The sequence below is a fragment of the Xyrauchen texanus genome, chromosome 13, assembly GCF_025860055.1.
Source record: "Xyrauchen texanus isolate HMW12.3.18 chromosome 13, RBS_HiC_50CHRs, whole genome shotgun sequence".
NCBI lineage: Eukaryota > Metazoa > Chordata > Actinopteri > Cypriniformes > Catostomidae > Xyrauchen > Xyrauchen texanus.
In genome coordinates this window covers 33,155,549-33,173,970 of record NC_068288.1, presented here as the reverse complement: position 1 = coordinate 33,173,970, position 18,422 = coordinate 33,155,549, and the positions used below count along the sequence as shown (strand labels likewise).

At 37.9% G+C, this 18,422-nt stretch overlaps 1 protein-coding gene across 1 annotated transcript; it reads right to left on the bottom strand.

Moving 5' to 3' along the window:
* Positions 1-1,542: 1,542 nt before the first annotated feature.
* Positions 1,543-17,416, bottom strand: LOC127653603 (putative methyltransferase-like protein 7A). Its single transcript, XM_052140335.1, has 3 exons — positions 16,875-17,416; positions 16,187-16,272; positions 1,543-2,328 (listed from the first exon to the last, which is right to left on the bottom strand). Exons 1-3 carry the CDS (start codon positions 17,367-17,369, stop codon positions 2,181-2,183), a joined length of 729 nt encoding a protein of 242 aa, XP_051996295.1. The 5' UTR covers positions 17,370-17,416; the 3' UTR covers positions 1,543-2,180.
* Between the last annotated feature and the right edge of the window lie 1,006 nt (positions 17,417-18,422).

Here is an 18,422-nt window from a genome sequence, read left to right as displayed (position 1 = left end):
CATTAATCATAAAATGTGATCTCATCTTCATCAAAGTTGCAAGTATAGACAAACATAATGTGCTTAAGTTACAACACAGAGACAATTTTAATCTTTTGTCTTTATTTAACACATTCCATTAAACTTTCACAGTGCTTTGGAAAAGGTATGTGAACCTTTTGGATTTAATAACTGGTCAATCCTCATTTGGCAGCAATAACCTCAACAAAGTGTTACTTGTCACTGCGGATTAGACCTGCACAACATTCTTTCTTACACAACTGCTTCAGCTCAGCCATATTCTTTAGGATGTTTAGTTTTAATGGCTCTCTTGCAGTCATTCCACAGCATCTCCATTGGGTTAAAGTCTGGGCTCTGACCAGGCCACTCCAAAGGTAGATTTTCTTTTTTCGAAGTCATTATGTAGTGGACTTCGATGTTTAGGGTCATTTTCCTGCTGCATACTTTTTCCAACCTACACTGTGAATATTTGAATGATGTATACAATATGTACAAGAAAATTTAAATTAATTGTGTGTTATTAGTTAAAACAGATTGTGTTTGTTTAGTATTGTAACTTAGTTGAAGATCAAGCCAGATTTTAATACAAATACATGCAGGTAATTCCAAAGGGTTCACATACTTTTTTTTCTCGCCACTGTAAATGAACGAAGACAGACCAAAAGCTATTTACTACACAAGCATTCATATTTCAAAACAGTTGCTCTAAATGTTCAGTGAATAAATGTATATATATCTCTACATTATTTGAACCATATGGCATTGATTAATTTTTTTTTATTTCAAAAGAAAAAGTGTTTCACTTCATACAGGAGTGGCTAATTTATGATTATATTATTTAATGTGGTAGTGAAAACAATATTGCCATTTGTTTATTCTTTAAAAAAATATATTTAGCTAATTCCATGGTATTCAAACACGACGTGAAGTTTGTGCTTCATTAACTTAAAGGGATAGTTCTCCCAAAAATTAAAATTCTCTCATCATTTACTCACCCTCATGCCATTCCAGATGTGTATGACTTTCTTCTGCAGAAAACAAAGATTTTTAGAGGAATATCTCAGCTCTGTTGGTCCTCACAATGCAATTGAATGGTGACCAGAACTCAGGAGGAGCAAAAAGCATATAAAGGCAGCATAAACTTAATTCATATGACTCTAGTGGTTAAACCTATGTCTTTTGAAACAATGGATTTGATAGGTGTGGATGAGAAACAGATCAATAATTAATTCCTATATCAGTCTCCATCTTTGACCAGCCCTGACGAGTAGGTGGCTGAATGTGAAAGTCACTTCCACATTAAAGTGTAGATTTTAAATAAAAAAGGACTTAAATATTGATCTGTCACCCACCCATGTGTCTCATATAGCTTCAGAAGATATAGATTTAACCACTGGAGTCTTAAGGATTACATTTATGCTGCTTTTTAATGCTTTTGGACCTTCAAAATTCTGGTCACCATTCACTTGCCTTGTGAGAAACTACAGAGCTGATATATTCTTCATTTGTGTTTTACAGAAGAAAGTCATAGCCATCTGGGACAGCATGAGGGTGAATAAATGATGAGCTAATTTTCCATTTTGGGTGAACTATCCCTTTAACTAAGCACAATGTAGTCAACTTTGTGTATGTCTGATTAGGCTGTGCATTCCTCATAGCAACTAGATGGCAATATGGCTCTTTTGTGCATTCACAAGCTCAAAAAACCTGTATTAAACCAGATCACAAGAAATAGACATTGCATCAACAAATACATGCAATGTCAATGCCCACATCACACAGTAGATTGTGTGGTGCAATTTCCATGCACTGTCCTTTCTATTAATTCCATGCTGTGCACAGTGAACAGTAATATTATAAACATGTTCATTTCCTCAGTTATATCCAGTTGGAAGTGTTTTATTATTTTACTATTTCCCAGTACATTTTCTTTTTTGTACTTTGATCATGTCATCTTGGCAGTAATGTTTTACAAACAGGATGAAAAATCAACAAGATACAATTACATCTTTGTATGAATGTATTACTGGTATTCTTTGTTTATACATTAAAGAAAAAAATGAATTTTTCTGTTTAATTCAAAGCACTTATTTTTATATAAACATATTTAAAAGATGTTGAAATGGAAAAAAAAACATTTGCTTGGGATAGATTTTCATTTTTAGCTAAATTAATTATCATTATTTGACAGCATAACCCACAATGTGTGGTCTGATGATGAAAAAAAAAGGGGCTTGGATATGTCGTAGCTGGAGGTCAGAGAAGCCAGCTGCTTCAAGGTGCTTCCAAGTAGTACGAGTTGTATCACATCCATCTCCAACATAGTACCTAACAAACATACATACATATAAATACCAAATTATAAGACTTTTTATTTGAGTCCATAGATTTTCTGGTCTTTCCTGAGGCCATTGCTGTACTTTCCCTTTTGTTCAAGGCTACATGCTCTGATACCAGCATTCTGTCATTGTCATGTTAAATGGAGGAATTCTGTTTTTAAAGCTGACAAAACTTTTTAGATGTTAAAATACTCCTATCGCAGCTTAATATGCAGAGACAACTATAAGGAAGCTATTTGTAGGGTATTTTTCTCGTAAACTGTAAAACCTGTCTCTGTGGTGCTATGGTGCTAACAAAGTTAATTTACTGATGTATTCTTTTTTGTTATAAACTATTTTTTATTGATACCATATACAGATTTCAACAAACAACACAATACACAGAAATTTTTAACAATTATGTGCCCCCACCCAACATAAATCCCAGTGGTCAAACCTTAAATAACAACAGACACGCAAATAAACAAACAGTACAAAGAAAATACAAAATGACATAACAAAAACATATACAATTAACCAACATAAAAGAAAAAGTTCCACATATAATTTTAATTAAACTCGTCCCTCTCCACTGCTCCTCCCTGCAACCTTCTAAGAAGGCCAAATAAGTGCACCACTTCTTCCCATATGCACCCAAACTGCCCAGCCGTCTATGTGACATATCTTCAAATGCTGCCACTCTGCCCAGCACAGTGCACCACTCACGAAATGAGGGCGCCTCAGCAGACTTCCATCCCCTTAGCCAATCCTCATGCTGGTTTATTCATTATGTTTATTCATTATATTAATAACTGCCCCATCATCCAAAATATAAAGTCTGGGGCAAAAAATAATCTGAGTGCTCAAGATCTCATAAATAAAATTCTGAACCTTCGACCAAAACTCTTGTACTTTAGTACAGAACCAAAAAACATGGGCTATGTCCCTATCCTCCAACTGGCATCGCCAGCAAGTAGGTGTGCATTTAAGGACAAGCCTATACAATCTGGAGTGAGTCCAATAAAAACTATGCAGAATCTTGAATGAGGCACACCCTTGCATCTCTAGATGCAGACTTGATGTATTTAAAATCTTACCCCATTCTCCATCTTCCAGAACTAAATTCAAGTCTCTCTCCCATAATTTCTTAATAGATGGTAAAACCCTGTCCCCTAAACTCTGAATTAGCCAGGAATAAGTACACTGAGGCCTTCTGACCCTTTCCAAAAGCAGCAAGCACCATCTCAAGAGTGTCTGCCGCGTTAGGGGTCTGCGCACTACAGTGGCGGGCCGTGCACTAAAAGTCGAGGCCTTCAGTGTGATTCATGCCATTAAGAAAACACAGTTTCACAATGAATAAGACACCCTATGCCTTTGGGCATCATACATTGTCACAGATAACTAGTAATACTAACTGACACGTCCACGCACGAAAGCCAGAACTTGAAGCGGGACAGTGCTCAAGCAAGCCTAATTTTAACTGCAGACTGTTTTTTTAAATGAACATCTCCCGAACAGACATTCAAAAATCATAATTTTCATATGAATCTACCAAGGAGGTCAATAATACCTGGAAAAATCTATCTAATAATATTTGCGATGTTTAAATGTTGCTTGCAATACATTTTGTTTCGTCAGATTACACGGTTATACTGCATGATATACCTGACCATAAATGCATTCCATTCCCCGATATTCGGAACTGCAACGCTCCCATTAGCTTAGCAGAGGTTTGAGATGTCTCCTAGCAACCCAACTGATAAACAGCGTTACAATTTGTGCTTCAGGTGTACGATTATCAAAAGAGATTAAAAAGTATTTTACACCCGTTTCTGCAAGTGTTTGTTAAACAAGCTTTAATATCATGTAATGTGGAAACAAACACATTCATCGATCTTACGTAATGAAGTGAATGTTTATCACTTACTTTGTATATCTCCCTGAGTGTTGACATGTTTGTGTGACATCATGCACCTGCAACTCGGCGAAATCAGGGTTGAGAATTTCTGCAGGAGCCTACAAGTTGTAATTCTGAATTCAAGATGCATTCCATTGCACTTTTCCTAGTAGGAAGTTGTAAAATCCGACTTTCCGAGTTGAATGGAACGCAGCACTACTTTACAAATCTTGATCTGGCACTGAATAATTAACACTTAGAAAACTCCTGATGTTGCTACAACAATGCAAAAGCACTTACCAATTAGCTTGAAGTGAAAATCAGTCCTCATTTCATGATTAATAAATTAAGCAATCAAACGGTAATTCAGAACATCTCAGGTTTGTAAATTCACAAGGATCTCTTTCTCAATGACTCATCAGCAAGATCTTGCACTATTCTCGCTCAAATTACATCACCCTTCAGTGTCATGCAGTGATTGCTTCTTCTTCTTCTGTTTAAATGGCGGTTGGCAAGCCAACTTAAAGGTGCATTGTCCACCACCTACTGGATGGGAGTATGGAGCACTACTTGGTAGAACACACTTGGTTAAAAAAAAATTATATATATATATATATTAATTATATATTTTTTACCAGTTCAGTATCATTTAAAAATTGTAATACTTTCTCATGTATTATATAATCTGTTCCTTCTCCTAATATTTCCTTAAGTGAATAATTGCTTACACCCCTATCCTTTAGTGACTGGATTAATTCAAGTCTTTCTCTATTGTATGCTATACATTCTAGTAATATATGATTTACTGTTTCTGGATCTCCACATTTATCGCAATTACCACTTTTATGTTTACCTATTTTATGTAAACTTTGATTTAATGTTGTATGTCCAATACGTAATCTTGTCATTATCATATCCTTTTTCCTATTATTAACAGTTGTTCTTTCCACCCCCACATTTCTTTGTATACTATACAGATGTCTTCCTCTTGTTTCATTGTCCCATATCCTCTGCCACCTCTTTTTTACTTCAGTCCCAATCAGCCCCTTAATTTTCACTTTACTCATCTTTACTCTAATGTTGATCTCAGGATCTTTCAATGACTTCTTTGCCAGTTTATCAACTTCCTCATTCCCCTTTACTCCGACATGGTCTGGCACCCACAAAAAACTCACCCTTATGCATAAGTGCTTTATGCTATATCATTTCTGTAATATTTCATTTAAAATATCTTGTCTTGCTAAAGATGTTCCACTTTCTAAACTTTGCAAAGCTGATTGTGAGTCTGTACATATCACACTACTATTAGGCTGCTTTTCTTCTATCCATTGTAAGGCTAATGATATGGCTATCAGTTCTGTTGTAAAAACAAATATATGATCTGTTACTCTTTTTGATATTTTAATATTGTACTGAGGAATACACTCACCTAAAGGATTATTAGGAACACCATACTAATACTGTGTTTGTCCCCCTTTCGCCTTCAGAACTGCCTTAATTCTACGTGGCATTGATTCAACAAGGTGCTGAAAGCATTCTTTAGAAATGTTGGCCCATATTGATAGGATAGCATCTTGCAGTTGATGGAGATTTGTGGGATGCACATCCAGGGCACGAAGCTCCCGTTCCACCACATCCCAAAGATGCTCTATTGGGTTGAGATCTGGTGACTGTGGGGGCCATTTTAGTACAGTGAACTCATTGTCATGTTCAAGAAACCAACTTGAAATGATTCGAGCTTTGTGACATGGTGCATTATCCTGCTGGAAGTAGCCATCAGAGGATGGGTACATGGTGGCCATAAAGGGATGGACATGGTCAGAAACAATGCTCAGGTAGGCCGTGGCATTTAAACGATGCCCAACTGGCACTAAGGGGCCTAAAGTGTGCCAAGAAAACAACCCCCACACCATTACACCACCAGCAGCCTGCACAGTGGTAACAAGGCATGATGGATCCATGTTCTCATTCTGTTTACGCCAAATTCTGACTCTACCATCTGAATGTCTCAACAGAAATCGAGACTCATCAGACCAGGCAACATTTTTCCAGTCTTCAACTGTCCAATTTTGGTGCAAGCTCTTGCAAATTGTAGCCTCTTTTTCCTATTTGTAGTGGAGATGAGTGGTACCCGGTGGGGTCTTCTGCTGTTGTAGCCCATCCGCCTCAAGGTTGTGCGTGTTGTGGCTTCACAAATGCTTTGCTGCATACCTCGGTTGTAACGAGTGGTTATTTCAGGCAAAGTTGCTCTTCTATCAGCTTGAATCAGTCGGCCCATTCTCCTCTGACCTCTAGCATCAACAAGGCATTTTCAGCCCACAGGACTGCCACATACTGGATGTTTTTCCCTTTTCACACCATTCTTTGTAAACCCTAAAAATGGTTGTGCGTGAAAATCCCAGTAACTGAGCAGATTGTGAAATACTCAGACCGGCCCGTCTGGCACCAACAACCATGCCACGCTCAAAATTGCTTAAATCACCTTTCTTTCCCATTCTGACATTCAGTTTGGAGTTCAGGAGATTGTCTTGACCAGGACCACACCCCTAAATGCATTGAAGCAACTGCCATGTGATTGGTTGATTAGATAATTGCATTAATGAGAAATTGAACAGGTGTTCCTAATAATCCTTTAGGTGAGTGTATATACTGCAGCAGCTGCTCTACCTGTTTTTGGATCTTTTGATCCATCTGTAAATATCTGAGTCATGTTGTTGTATGTTTGATTTATGTATTGTTGAACGATTACTTTTAATGGCAAATTATGTTCTTTCTTGTGTATCTCCTTGTGTATGAATATGTCTATTTCTGGCATTGGATATAAGCAAGGGGGTATAGATGAAATTATAACAGAAGGAGCTACTTCTATCTCGGTTATACCCATTTCCTGTGCCTCATTTGCTACCCAGCCAAAACTATTTATTCTTTCCTACTCATACTCCCAACAGTTTCCCAGTACCTTTTTAACTGGATGTCTTTCATCATGTCCTTTTATATTAATCCAGTATCTCATTCTTAACTTTCTCGTACGAACTTCTAGTGGCATTTCTCCCATCTCTACTTGGATTGATGGTACTGGAGATGTTCTAAATGCTCCACAGCTGATCCTTAGAGTTTGAGTCTGAATTACCTTGATCTTTTTGAGCCATGTTTCTGATGCAGAACAGTATATCATACCACCATAATCTATTGCCGGTCTTATTAATGAGCTATATATTCTTCTTAGTAGACAAGTGGGGAGCAAGTAGACAAGACTGTCTACTTGCTCCCCACTCAACCCCAGCGAAGCACCTCATTACATTTATTCCTTTTTTACATTTGTCTACAAGCTTTTGAATGTGAATACCAAATGTTAATTTAGAGTCCATCCACATACCTAAAAATCTTAACATTTTAACTTGTTCCAATTCCTGACCATACATTTTTATACTTACTTTAACGTTTTTTCTCCTTTTTGTGAAACAAATTACCTGCGTTTTTGCAATTGAGATCCGGAAACCCCACTCATTTGCCCAGTTTTCTACTTTATTTACTGCCCCCTGTAGACTTTTAACTACAAATATTTCATTACTTCCCCTTTTCCATATTGCGCCATCATCTGCATATAGTGACCTCCCTATTCCTGTGTCAATTTGTGTATAAATATCATTAATCATAATGAAAAGTATTGGACTACATACGCTACCTTGGGGAGTTCCATTTTCTATAGAATATATTTGTGAATATGTTGTCCCAATTCTAACTTGTATTGTCCTACTCAATAAGAAATTCTTGATCCAATCATACATCTTTCCTGTAATTCCCATTTTATCAAGTGTCATTAACAATCCCTCTTTCCACAACATATCGTAAGCCTTCTCTATACAGAAGAACACTCCAACTACTACCTCTTTATTTACTTGAGCCTTCCTTATTGCTGCTTCCAGACTTACTACAGAATCCATAGTACTGCGCCCCTTCCTAAAACCACTCTGGTATTGTGAAAATAACCCCTTTTTCTCAATAAAATATACTAACCTTGACATTACCATTCTCTCCATAAGCTTACATAAGTTTGATGTCAATGCTATTGGCCTATAGCTGCTTGGTTGAGCTTTGTCTTTCCCTGGCTTAGCAATTGGCACTATGACCCCATGTTTCCACTCAGAAGGAAGTTTCCCTGTTTCCCATACTTTATTAAACAATCCTAGAATTATCTTTAATGATGTTTCTGATACATTTTGTATTAACTCTACACAAATTTCATCCTTTCCTGGAGAAGTCTGTCTTACCCCTGAGAGTGCTCTCTTCATTTCATACATTGTAAACTCAGCCTCTATTACACTACCCGAATGCCCTCTTTTTCTAAAATTTTAGGGTTTTCTCTAATGCATTGTCTCCTATATTTTCTCATTTCCTCAGGAATATTATCATTACTATGCACCTTCATAAATGTTTCTGCTAATACTTCTACTTTTTCTTTATCTGAAACTGCTGATTTTTCTTTATCTGTTAAAACTGGTATGCTACTATATCTCTGAATTCCACTCATCTTTCTAATCATCCCCCATATTTCATTAATTTTAACATCTTCACCAATACTTTCACAAAATTCCCTCCAATATTTCCTCTTTGCTATTATTATTACACGCCTCACTTTTGCTTGTGCCTTTTTATAGTTTATTAAATCATTAAAATTAATAATTCTTCTTACTTTCCTAAGAGCTTTATTTCTTATATAAACTGCCTCACTACATTCCTCATTCCACCAAGGAACTTCTTTCTATTCCCTGATTTCTTTTTTCCTATTGCTTCTACTGCTGCTCTCCATATTGCATTACAGATATTTTTATTCAACTCATCTACATCCTCTATTACACACAAAAACCCCTCCAAATATTCTTCACAAATCTCCTTAAATTGCTCCCAATTTGCCTTTTTAAATGCCCATCTTTGTATTCTCTCTACCTTTTCTTTTTGAATATCTATTCCTATTTTACATAATATTGGAAAATGGTCGCTTCCCATGTTATTGTGAGTTATTACTTTCCAAATATTTTTCCTTGCTAAATCAGAATCAGAATCAGAATCAGCTTTATTGCCAAGTATGTTTACACATACAAGGAATTTGTCTTGGTGACAGGAGCTTCCAGTGTACAACAATACAAACAATACCAAAAACAGCAGCAAGACATAGGTAATTAAAAACAAAAAACAAAATTATACATATACGTACATACACTCACCTTCATACATACCCACATACACACACGTAGTGCAAATCTATTACAATCTGTTACATAAAGAACAAAAAACTGTATATTATGTACAGAGCATTGTAAGTAATGGCAGAAGTGGATATGTTGGATAATATAAATTAAAAATTAAACTGTGTATTGCACATAATTATTGCTCAATGGGGCAATTTAATTGTTCATTAGATGGATGGCCTGAGGGAAAAAACTGTTCCTGTGTCTGACGGTTCTGGTGTTCAGAGCTCTGAAGCGCCGGCAAGAAGGCAACAGTTCAAAAAGGTAGTGGGCAGGGTGAGTGGGGTCCACTCACCCTACCCACCTCTGATACCAAAGTTAAATCGATAGCTGACATCTTTCCACTTCCTATATCAATTCTGGTGCCTGACCCATCATTTATACACACTAATCCTCTTAAATCTAACATTTCTTCCACTACCAATCCATTATGATCTGTATTTTCACTCCCCCACAATGTATTATGAGAATTAAAATCTCCACACCATACAATCTTTTGTTTACCATTCTCATCTATTTTTTCCAAATCGCCTATATTTAGTTTCTTACATGGATTACAAAGATTTACTATTTTTATACTTTCTGTTCCTTCCCATATTTAAACTACTATTACCTCATGTTCCTGATTAATCTCAACTATCCTGTATCCTATATCTTGTTTTATGAAAGTTACTATCCCCCCTCCATTTCCACCTGGTCTGTCTCTATCTATTGCAATATATCCTTGTAATGTAAAATTAAGACATGGTTTCAACCAAGACTCCTGAACACATATTCTATCTGGGCATCTTTCTTATTTTAATATAAAGTTCTTAAATTCCTGTCCGTTTGCAATCAAACTTCTTGCATTCCATTTGCAATATTAATAACACCATTATGAACCACCACATGTTGTCTGGGTGTTTCCTACCTGTACTTTTAGTTTTTCATTTATCATCTCCACACTGATTCCCTCTATTTCCAAATACTTTTCTGCTGCTCTCACTATGATTTTAATTCTCTCTGTCCGACTTTCTGTTTGTGCTGAGCAATTTACCACTTCAACTATAAATGCTACTGTGGAGCGGAGGGGGGCGGGGCCGGGTCGGAATATTGCGCGCCTGGTCCCTAATCGGCCTGATGAGGCGCGCGAGGGATAAAGGCGGCCGGTGACGATGGTTCGAGAGAGAGAGAATTACGGGCATGTCCGTCATGTGTGTTTATGTTTGTGCTTTTGGTTTAAGTTTCTCATTAAAATATCATTTATGTTGACAAGCCGGTTCTCGCCTCCTCCTTGCCCATCCTTTAACTGTTTTACAGCTACAAAAGACACTTTATCAATCTCCAGTGTATCCTTCTCAGTCTCTTCTATGCATTTATTCATTCTCTGAGGTACAACTTTCTCAATTTCTTATTTTTCCTGTTCCACTCTCTTCAGGGCCTCAGCATATGTTAACCCATCTTCCACTCTAACATTTTGTACTTTCAAGACTTTTTGTCTCACTTGGCATCCTCCGTACCCTGCGCTGTGCTCTCCCCCACAGTTACAACATTTGGGATTTACTCCTTGTTCGCATTTACCATAATCGTTCTCTCCTCCACATCTTGCACATCTGTGCTTCCCTCTACAAACTGCTGCAACATGACCAAATCTTTGACATTTAAAACATCTTAATAGGGGAGGTACATAGGGTCTAACCATATAGCTCATGTATCCTAAATATACCCTTTCAGGTAATTTATCCTCATCAAAATGTATCATCACAAATAGACTATCCTTCCTTTCTTTGTCTTTGACATACTGATGTTTTCTCACTTCCTTCACTTCTGCTCCAGAAATATTCTTTTTGATTCTTTCTGTTGTCATGTCAATCGGAATTCCTGTTTTTACCCCTCTTACCCATTTCTTCTCTTCTGGAATTGAACTTGCTTTTTTCCCCAGTAACATCTTCATTCCTAGTGCCTTTTTCTGTTGCTTGTTATCTTTACAAAATAATAACAATTTACCACCCCTCAACATTTTTGCATTATCAATCTGCCCTATCTCGTCATTAATCGCTTTAGTTAATTTCAGCGGATTTATTGCAGATTCAAATTCGGATGCAAATATTATCATCACCTTGTATTCCTCCTTTTTCCTTCTTAACTGATGTCTTCAGTTTTCACTATCAGAATCCGAAATCTGACCCCAGTTTTTCAACTACATTTGATTCATTACCTCCATTCTCCACGCCTGACACTTCTTCCTCCATTTCCGGATCGCTTCCGGAGTCATCTAAACTTCCTACCATGCACACTCCGCTCTCAATCCAGCTGTTGCCAAAACCACCACACCGGCACAATGCAGTGATTGCGTCACTCAAGGCCAGATAAAAGGCCTCGACCGGGACATATCCTAAAGATCACACCCACCAAGAACAAATAAATCAATCTGATTGGCTGATGAATCTGACAATCTGACTTTAGATGCGCATTCATTTGCACTGTTGAGGAATTCTGTGGAAATTCTGAAGGCCTGAGGGGTGGAGCTTAAACTCACACGCTGCTTCGACTAACAAGCTTGGCTTTGGGCATGTGATTTGTGAAACAGTTGTCACGCTTCGCTTGTAAGCATCAAGGAATAAATTATGACTGTATAAACTTTTTGTTTTTCTCTATTGGTTTGTAAATGAATTAAGAGTGGAAAGCGATTAAAAATACATAGGCAAAAAGGTGAATGAAAATGAAAGGATGAAACATATTTATTTATTTGGCATGTTAGGCCAGCAGAGAAGGCTTTTCTGGCCCTGAGAATTTGCCACTGGCGTACTACACCCAAAGATGGTGCAAAATAAATGGCGCAGCTGTAAGTACCTGAAGAATTGATATCTGGGAATCCCAAACTGCTGTATAATATTTTCAAAAGAGCTCAACGCTCTATTTTCATACAGGTCACCCTGCTTAGCAACTCCCTACTCAATCCATTCTGTCCAGCAGAAAGGGGACTTGTTAATGCACAATTTAGGGTTTAACAAAATACTTAAAGCAACGTTCAGGTAATTGTCTCTACGGAACACGCTGGAAACTTTTGTCCACAAAACTTTTGTCTTGTACAATACATGTGCAAGATTACGGGATGTGTCTTTACTCCTTCGGGCAGCTTGGTAGAAAGAATTTGCAATGGCAAGATGGGGCAAGGATCTCCTGTTAAAAAAAGAGCCAGTGAGGGGCTCACTCAGGCAGAAGTGACCAATGCGCCAAATGACTGAGACCAAAAGCATAATAGTAAAACTAAATATTGGGGAGACCTAACCCACCTTTGTCAATTGGCCTGTGTAACTTGTTAAAATTAGGACATTTACCATTCCAGATAAAAGAGCTATACTATCAAATTGTTTAAAATAATAGAGGGGAACTTCAATGGGGAGACACTGTAGTAGGTAGTTGAATTTTGAAAAACAATTCATTTTTTTAACATTTAACTTTCCAGTCACAGACACATGTATTTTTATCTTTAAATAGATAAAAGCCCATCGCTCGAAAACCTTTTTATTATAGGGTTGAAAAGCCATTACTGGGCAGTATGCTGTCATAGCCAAAGCTTTGGATTTAGACCAATTCAGTCTGTATTCCGAGAATTTAGAAAAGGAATTAATAATTCTGTGCAGGCAAGACATAGTTCTAGTAGGGTCGGAAACCAATAATAAAATATCATCTGCATAAAGCAAAAGCTTATGCGCCATACCTACCGCCACCACCCCTGGAAAATAATCTTCCCTTCTTATCACAGCTGCTAATGTTTCCAGGGCAAGACAGAACAATAATGGGGAAATTGGGCAACCCTACAGGTAAAATAATCTGAAATTAATCAATTTGTTTGTACCACTGCTACCGGGTGTTTATAAAGTAACTTAATATGTCCAATAAAATTATTCCCGAACCCATATATTTTCAAAATCTTAAAAAGACAATCCCATTCTACCATATCAAGTGCCTTTTTGGAGTCAAGTGAGATGGCAGCGACCGGAGTCTGATCATTCGCCACTGACCATATCGCTGACCATATAATATTGATGAAATGCCTAATGTTATCAGAAGAGCTGCAGCCCCAAATAATCCCCACCTGATCTATATGTATAAGAGATGTCATAACTTTTCTCAATCGATTAGCCAGAATTTTTGACAATATTTTAACATCTAGCTGGATCAAGGAAATTGGATGGTAACTCTTACACTCACTTGGATCTTTGTCCTTTTTAAGTATCAGACTGATCCAGGCTTGTGTCATGGTTGGTGGAAGCGTTCCGTTCTTTAATATAAAAAGTATAAAATTCTAGCAAAAGTGGGGCCAATTCTTTAGCATAAGATCTAAAAAATTTGGCAGTAAAGCCATCTGGCCCTGGAGAATTGCCTGTAGGCAAGGCCTTAATTAACTCTCCAAGCTTCTCCAAAGGTCATCTCAGAATCAAGAAATTTGTTTTGCTCAGTCGTCAGTTTAGGAAGTTCTAATGGTTCCACAAAGTTTCTAATATCTTCATCAGTAGACAAAGACGTGAAACTATAAAGATTAAGATAGAATTCTTTAAAAGCATTATTAATATCAATGGCCGAGGTAAAAATTTCAGGGAATAGTAGAAAAAGACTCTCTCGGCTTTATATATCTAGCCAAAAGCTTCCCTGCTTTGTCCCCAAACTCAAAGTATGACTGTCTTGCCCTGAATAGTCAAAACTCCACCTTTCATGACAAAATAGTATTATATCTGTATTTCAATCAGGTATATTCTCTGAGTGCATCAGATGACGCTTCAACTCTGCCTCTGCACTTTTAATATTCCCTTCCAACTCCATGAGTTCTCGCGCTTTGGATTTTTTGCTGAATGAGGCATACTGTATGATCCGACCCCTAAGAACCACCTTAAGTGCCTCCCAAGCCACGCCCACAGAGGATACTGAGGACCAGTTGGTTTCCATATACATATTGATTTCAGCCTTTAACATTTGTTGGAATTCAGGATTTTGCAAAAGGGGTACATTAAAATGCCAATTATATGATTTATTTTTCACTGTATGTGGCAATACCACTAAACTCACCAGGGCATGATCTGAGACTAAGATGTTTCCAACCGAGCAATCCACAACAGATGAAATGAGGGACTAAAAAAATCTGTTCTAGAATAAATCTTATGGAGTGATGAAAAAAATATATTGTCCCTACCAGATGGATTCACAAGTCTCCAAATATCTGTAAGACCAAGATTTTTACACATCCTATGAAGCGTCAATGTTGCTCTAGGGGGCTTAGACACTTTTGCTTCACTATGATCAAGGACTGAGTCCGTCAAAATATTAAAGTCTCCTCCCAGTATTATATCATGAGGGGTGCCAGCAGCTTGCAACATCCCTTTAAGATCTATAAAAAAGACCTGATCATTAACATTAGGTGTGTAAATATTAGCCAAAATCAACCTTTGCCCCTGAATTTCTGCTAAAACAATAATGGGCCTTCCTAATTTATCTTTGATCTGTTTGAGACATTTTAATTGTAGATGCCTACTTATCAATGTAATGACTCCCCTTCTCTTACTTGAGCCAGCACTAAAGAAAACATATCCTGAATATGGTTCGATGACATATAATGGTCAGGGCCATTATATGATCAGCTCAAACCAGGGTATACTTTGTTTTTCTACTTTCCAGATTGGACCGTGCCCTGTCGACCAAGTTGCCCTTCAAAGTACACGGAAGCTCCAGGCGTGGGAAAAAAGGATACAACATGACAGAAAAAAATATTTTGTCAATAGGGCAGGCTCTTGTGTTCTCTTCGAGTGACCAATCAGCTTCTTCTTTTACTGAAGAATGTTGATTGTAGTCCATGCAGTGATCCTGTCACCATGATTTATCCCTGCTTTTCCCCAAATTTTCTCAATGAAAGCTAAATTTGGACATACTCGCTCTATGGAAAGCCTTGAGGGGATAAATACATAATCACACACTTTCACAAGGTATGTTACTCCATATATATTGCATTTGCTTATGCTCATGCGGTACTCCTGTTGTTATTTCGGCAAGCTCCAAGTGACATGAAATCAGAGAGGGGAGAGAGAGAGAGAGAGAGAGAGAGAGAGAGAGAGAGAGCGAGAGAGAGAGAGAGAGAGAGAGCGCGAGAGAGTAGTGGAGAGTTGGTTCCACCTTTTTGTATAGGCAAGTTTGTCATACCTCTGACTGAAGAGAGCAAGACCTTAGAAAAACAAGTCAGCATGTGTGCCCCCCTGGTCAAATCGAGTTTTTAGTCTGTTAGTGTGGTGCTGGCTCAAGCAAAATGTCTGCGCAGACTGTGCTGATGATGAAATTTGCATAACGCAAACTGTGTGCAGAGGGAGCAGCAACAACCGTAAGCATACTTTGGCCTTTAGAAGACTAATGTGATCCAAGTTGACAATTACACTCTCCCCTACGGTAGAGCAGAAGAGGTTTGTTGACTCCTCATATAAAATAATATCTGGTTAAAATGTACTAGTCACAGTTGGTCATATGATCTCAACATGGCAGCTGCCATAAATGTGTGCCCTGCACCATTTGTAGAATAAAAAGCTGTTTCTATATTTGATATAATATAATATAAAAAAATACTATTCTTCAATTATATTTCTTTCAGTTAAAAGGTTTAGCAATTAGCTAAAAATAATAATACTGAGTGCACATAAAATGCAGTGGATACTGTAAAATGTATGTGTGATGATACTTAAGCTGTGTTTTTATGTTACCATAATGGCTGAAGAACATGTTGAAAAAAGTAAGTCCAACTTGAGGGGTCAGAAGCCACATGCTCAATGAAGAAAAATGCTCCACCCTTAAAGAGACAAAAACAACAAAACAAAACATTGACATTTTTGGCAACATATTTCTAGCCCCCCCCCCCCCTTTGTGTTTGAGTATGGGTTATTTTGTTTAAAATGTTCTGGACATTTTCACTGAATTGTGGCATTTACCCCCAAATAAACATAAATGGCTTGGCACATGTAGTTATGCAATGCAATGCTGTCTGTTGAATGACCTTTATTCTCAGATGGACTGATCCAGAAATCAATTAATCATTACTCTTACTGAAAATAAGGGCAGTGTGTTAAAGGGATATTTCACCCAAAAATGAAAATTCTCTCATCCTTTACTCAACCTTATGCCATCCCAGATAAGTATGACTTTCTTCTGCTGAACACAAACAAAACATTTTAGAAGAATATTTCAGTTCTGGGATATTCTTCTAAAAACATTGCATTCTGCAACAACAACAAAAAAGAAAGTCATACACATCTGGGAAGGCATAAGGTTGAGTAAATGATTAGAAAATGTAAATGTTGGGGTTAACTATCCCTTTAAGAAGACCGCTTCCATAAATGTACAGATCCACTAGAGCGCGGGATCACATTTGATAGCTGACTGTCATCAACTTACGGGCCTAAGAACTCTCTTCGCCTCTTGGAGAACATTGAGGGTGTTCTTGACCGAACACAGAACCAGCGTGCACACCACAACATCCAATGAATTATCCTCCACCGCCTGTAGATTCTCCCCCGACGCCACTATGAAGTTGTCATATATGAGGTGGTCGTTCTTCGCCATACTTTTCTCCAGGTAGTTTCGGAAATGCGGGTTGGGGTCGGTGCATATAATCTTGCAGCCCGTCGGGTAATGCTCGAAGTTCGCCCCGGATCCACAGCCCACCTCCAAGATCCGCAGAGGGCCGTCAGGAGGGTTGAATTTAGTCAAGTTTAGAAACAATTCCCGTTTCTTGTCGTTCATTTTGCCATTGTACGAGAACGTCATTCTGTACACGACAAAAGGAAAGAAGCGTTTGTAGAAAGCCAAAAGTCCAACCGACTCCGCAACTTGCAGCGGGAGGGTGAGGATTTTGAGGAAAAAACAGCAAGCGTGCATGAAAAGCGTCATTTTTAGCAACTGACCTGCGACACCAAAAGCTGCGTTTGATAGACGAGACCGTTTGGTAGCTGCGACAACCTTCTTGTCACAGCCCACCAATCAACATCATCTACGCATACTGGACGGACGTACACCAGTCTTCCGACAGATGGCGTCAGGGTATAAAGAATCAGACAGTACAGCAATTTCTCCTTTGGTTTGATCTGATGATTCTTTGTCGATTTTACATAAACGTAATTTAACTTTCAGCTCAGATTTGAACCATTTTAATCTCAGACTATTTCGCTATTTCTATCAAATTTAATCTAATAATTATTTAACTTTGAAATCGCGCGCAATGAATAACGACCGACCAAATGAACTGTTAAACACATCTGTCCACTTGAGAAAGGCATTTATCCCTAAAATCCTCCATGGCCACTAAGATTAGGATTCAAGCTTTCTTACTGAGATTAGGCTTAGAGTAATATTTTAAGAAGCTGTGAGCTTCTGTAATACTTTCAGAACTACAGTACTAAAATATTTAAAACACAGACACAATAAATATGTGCTCTGTTAATCTCTTTTAGATCAACAGACAGTGCCATGTTAAGATGAGGTCCCTGTTCCCCAGTTGGCACACAGACGAGTGGGGGGTTCAGCACCAAGGACAGTGACCAAACACATCCATTGGTGGTGGCGCATTGCACTTGAGGCTCACCAGTGAGGACTATAAAGATGCTCACTTGGCCCACAAGTGGGAGTTGGCTGTAGGCTGATAGTCTAAGGCTGTTGACTCCTTTCTCGACCTAACAGGATTAGAAGAAGATTAACTATTTCCTGACACCATTTATCATTCAGTACCTGCTTTCTCAACCACACTGCCCCTGCCATTGTGCTTCAATGCATGATGATGCTTATTATCATAAACATATTAAAGGAATGTTTCAGGTTCAGTTCAAATTATGTTCAGTCGACAGCATTTATGGCATAATGTTGATTTCCCCATAAAAAAATAGATCAATTTAAAAAAGAAGAACAGTCAGACATAATGGGAGTGAATGGGGCCAGTCCATAAATGTT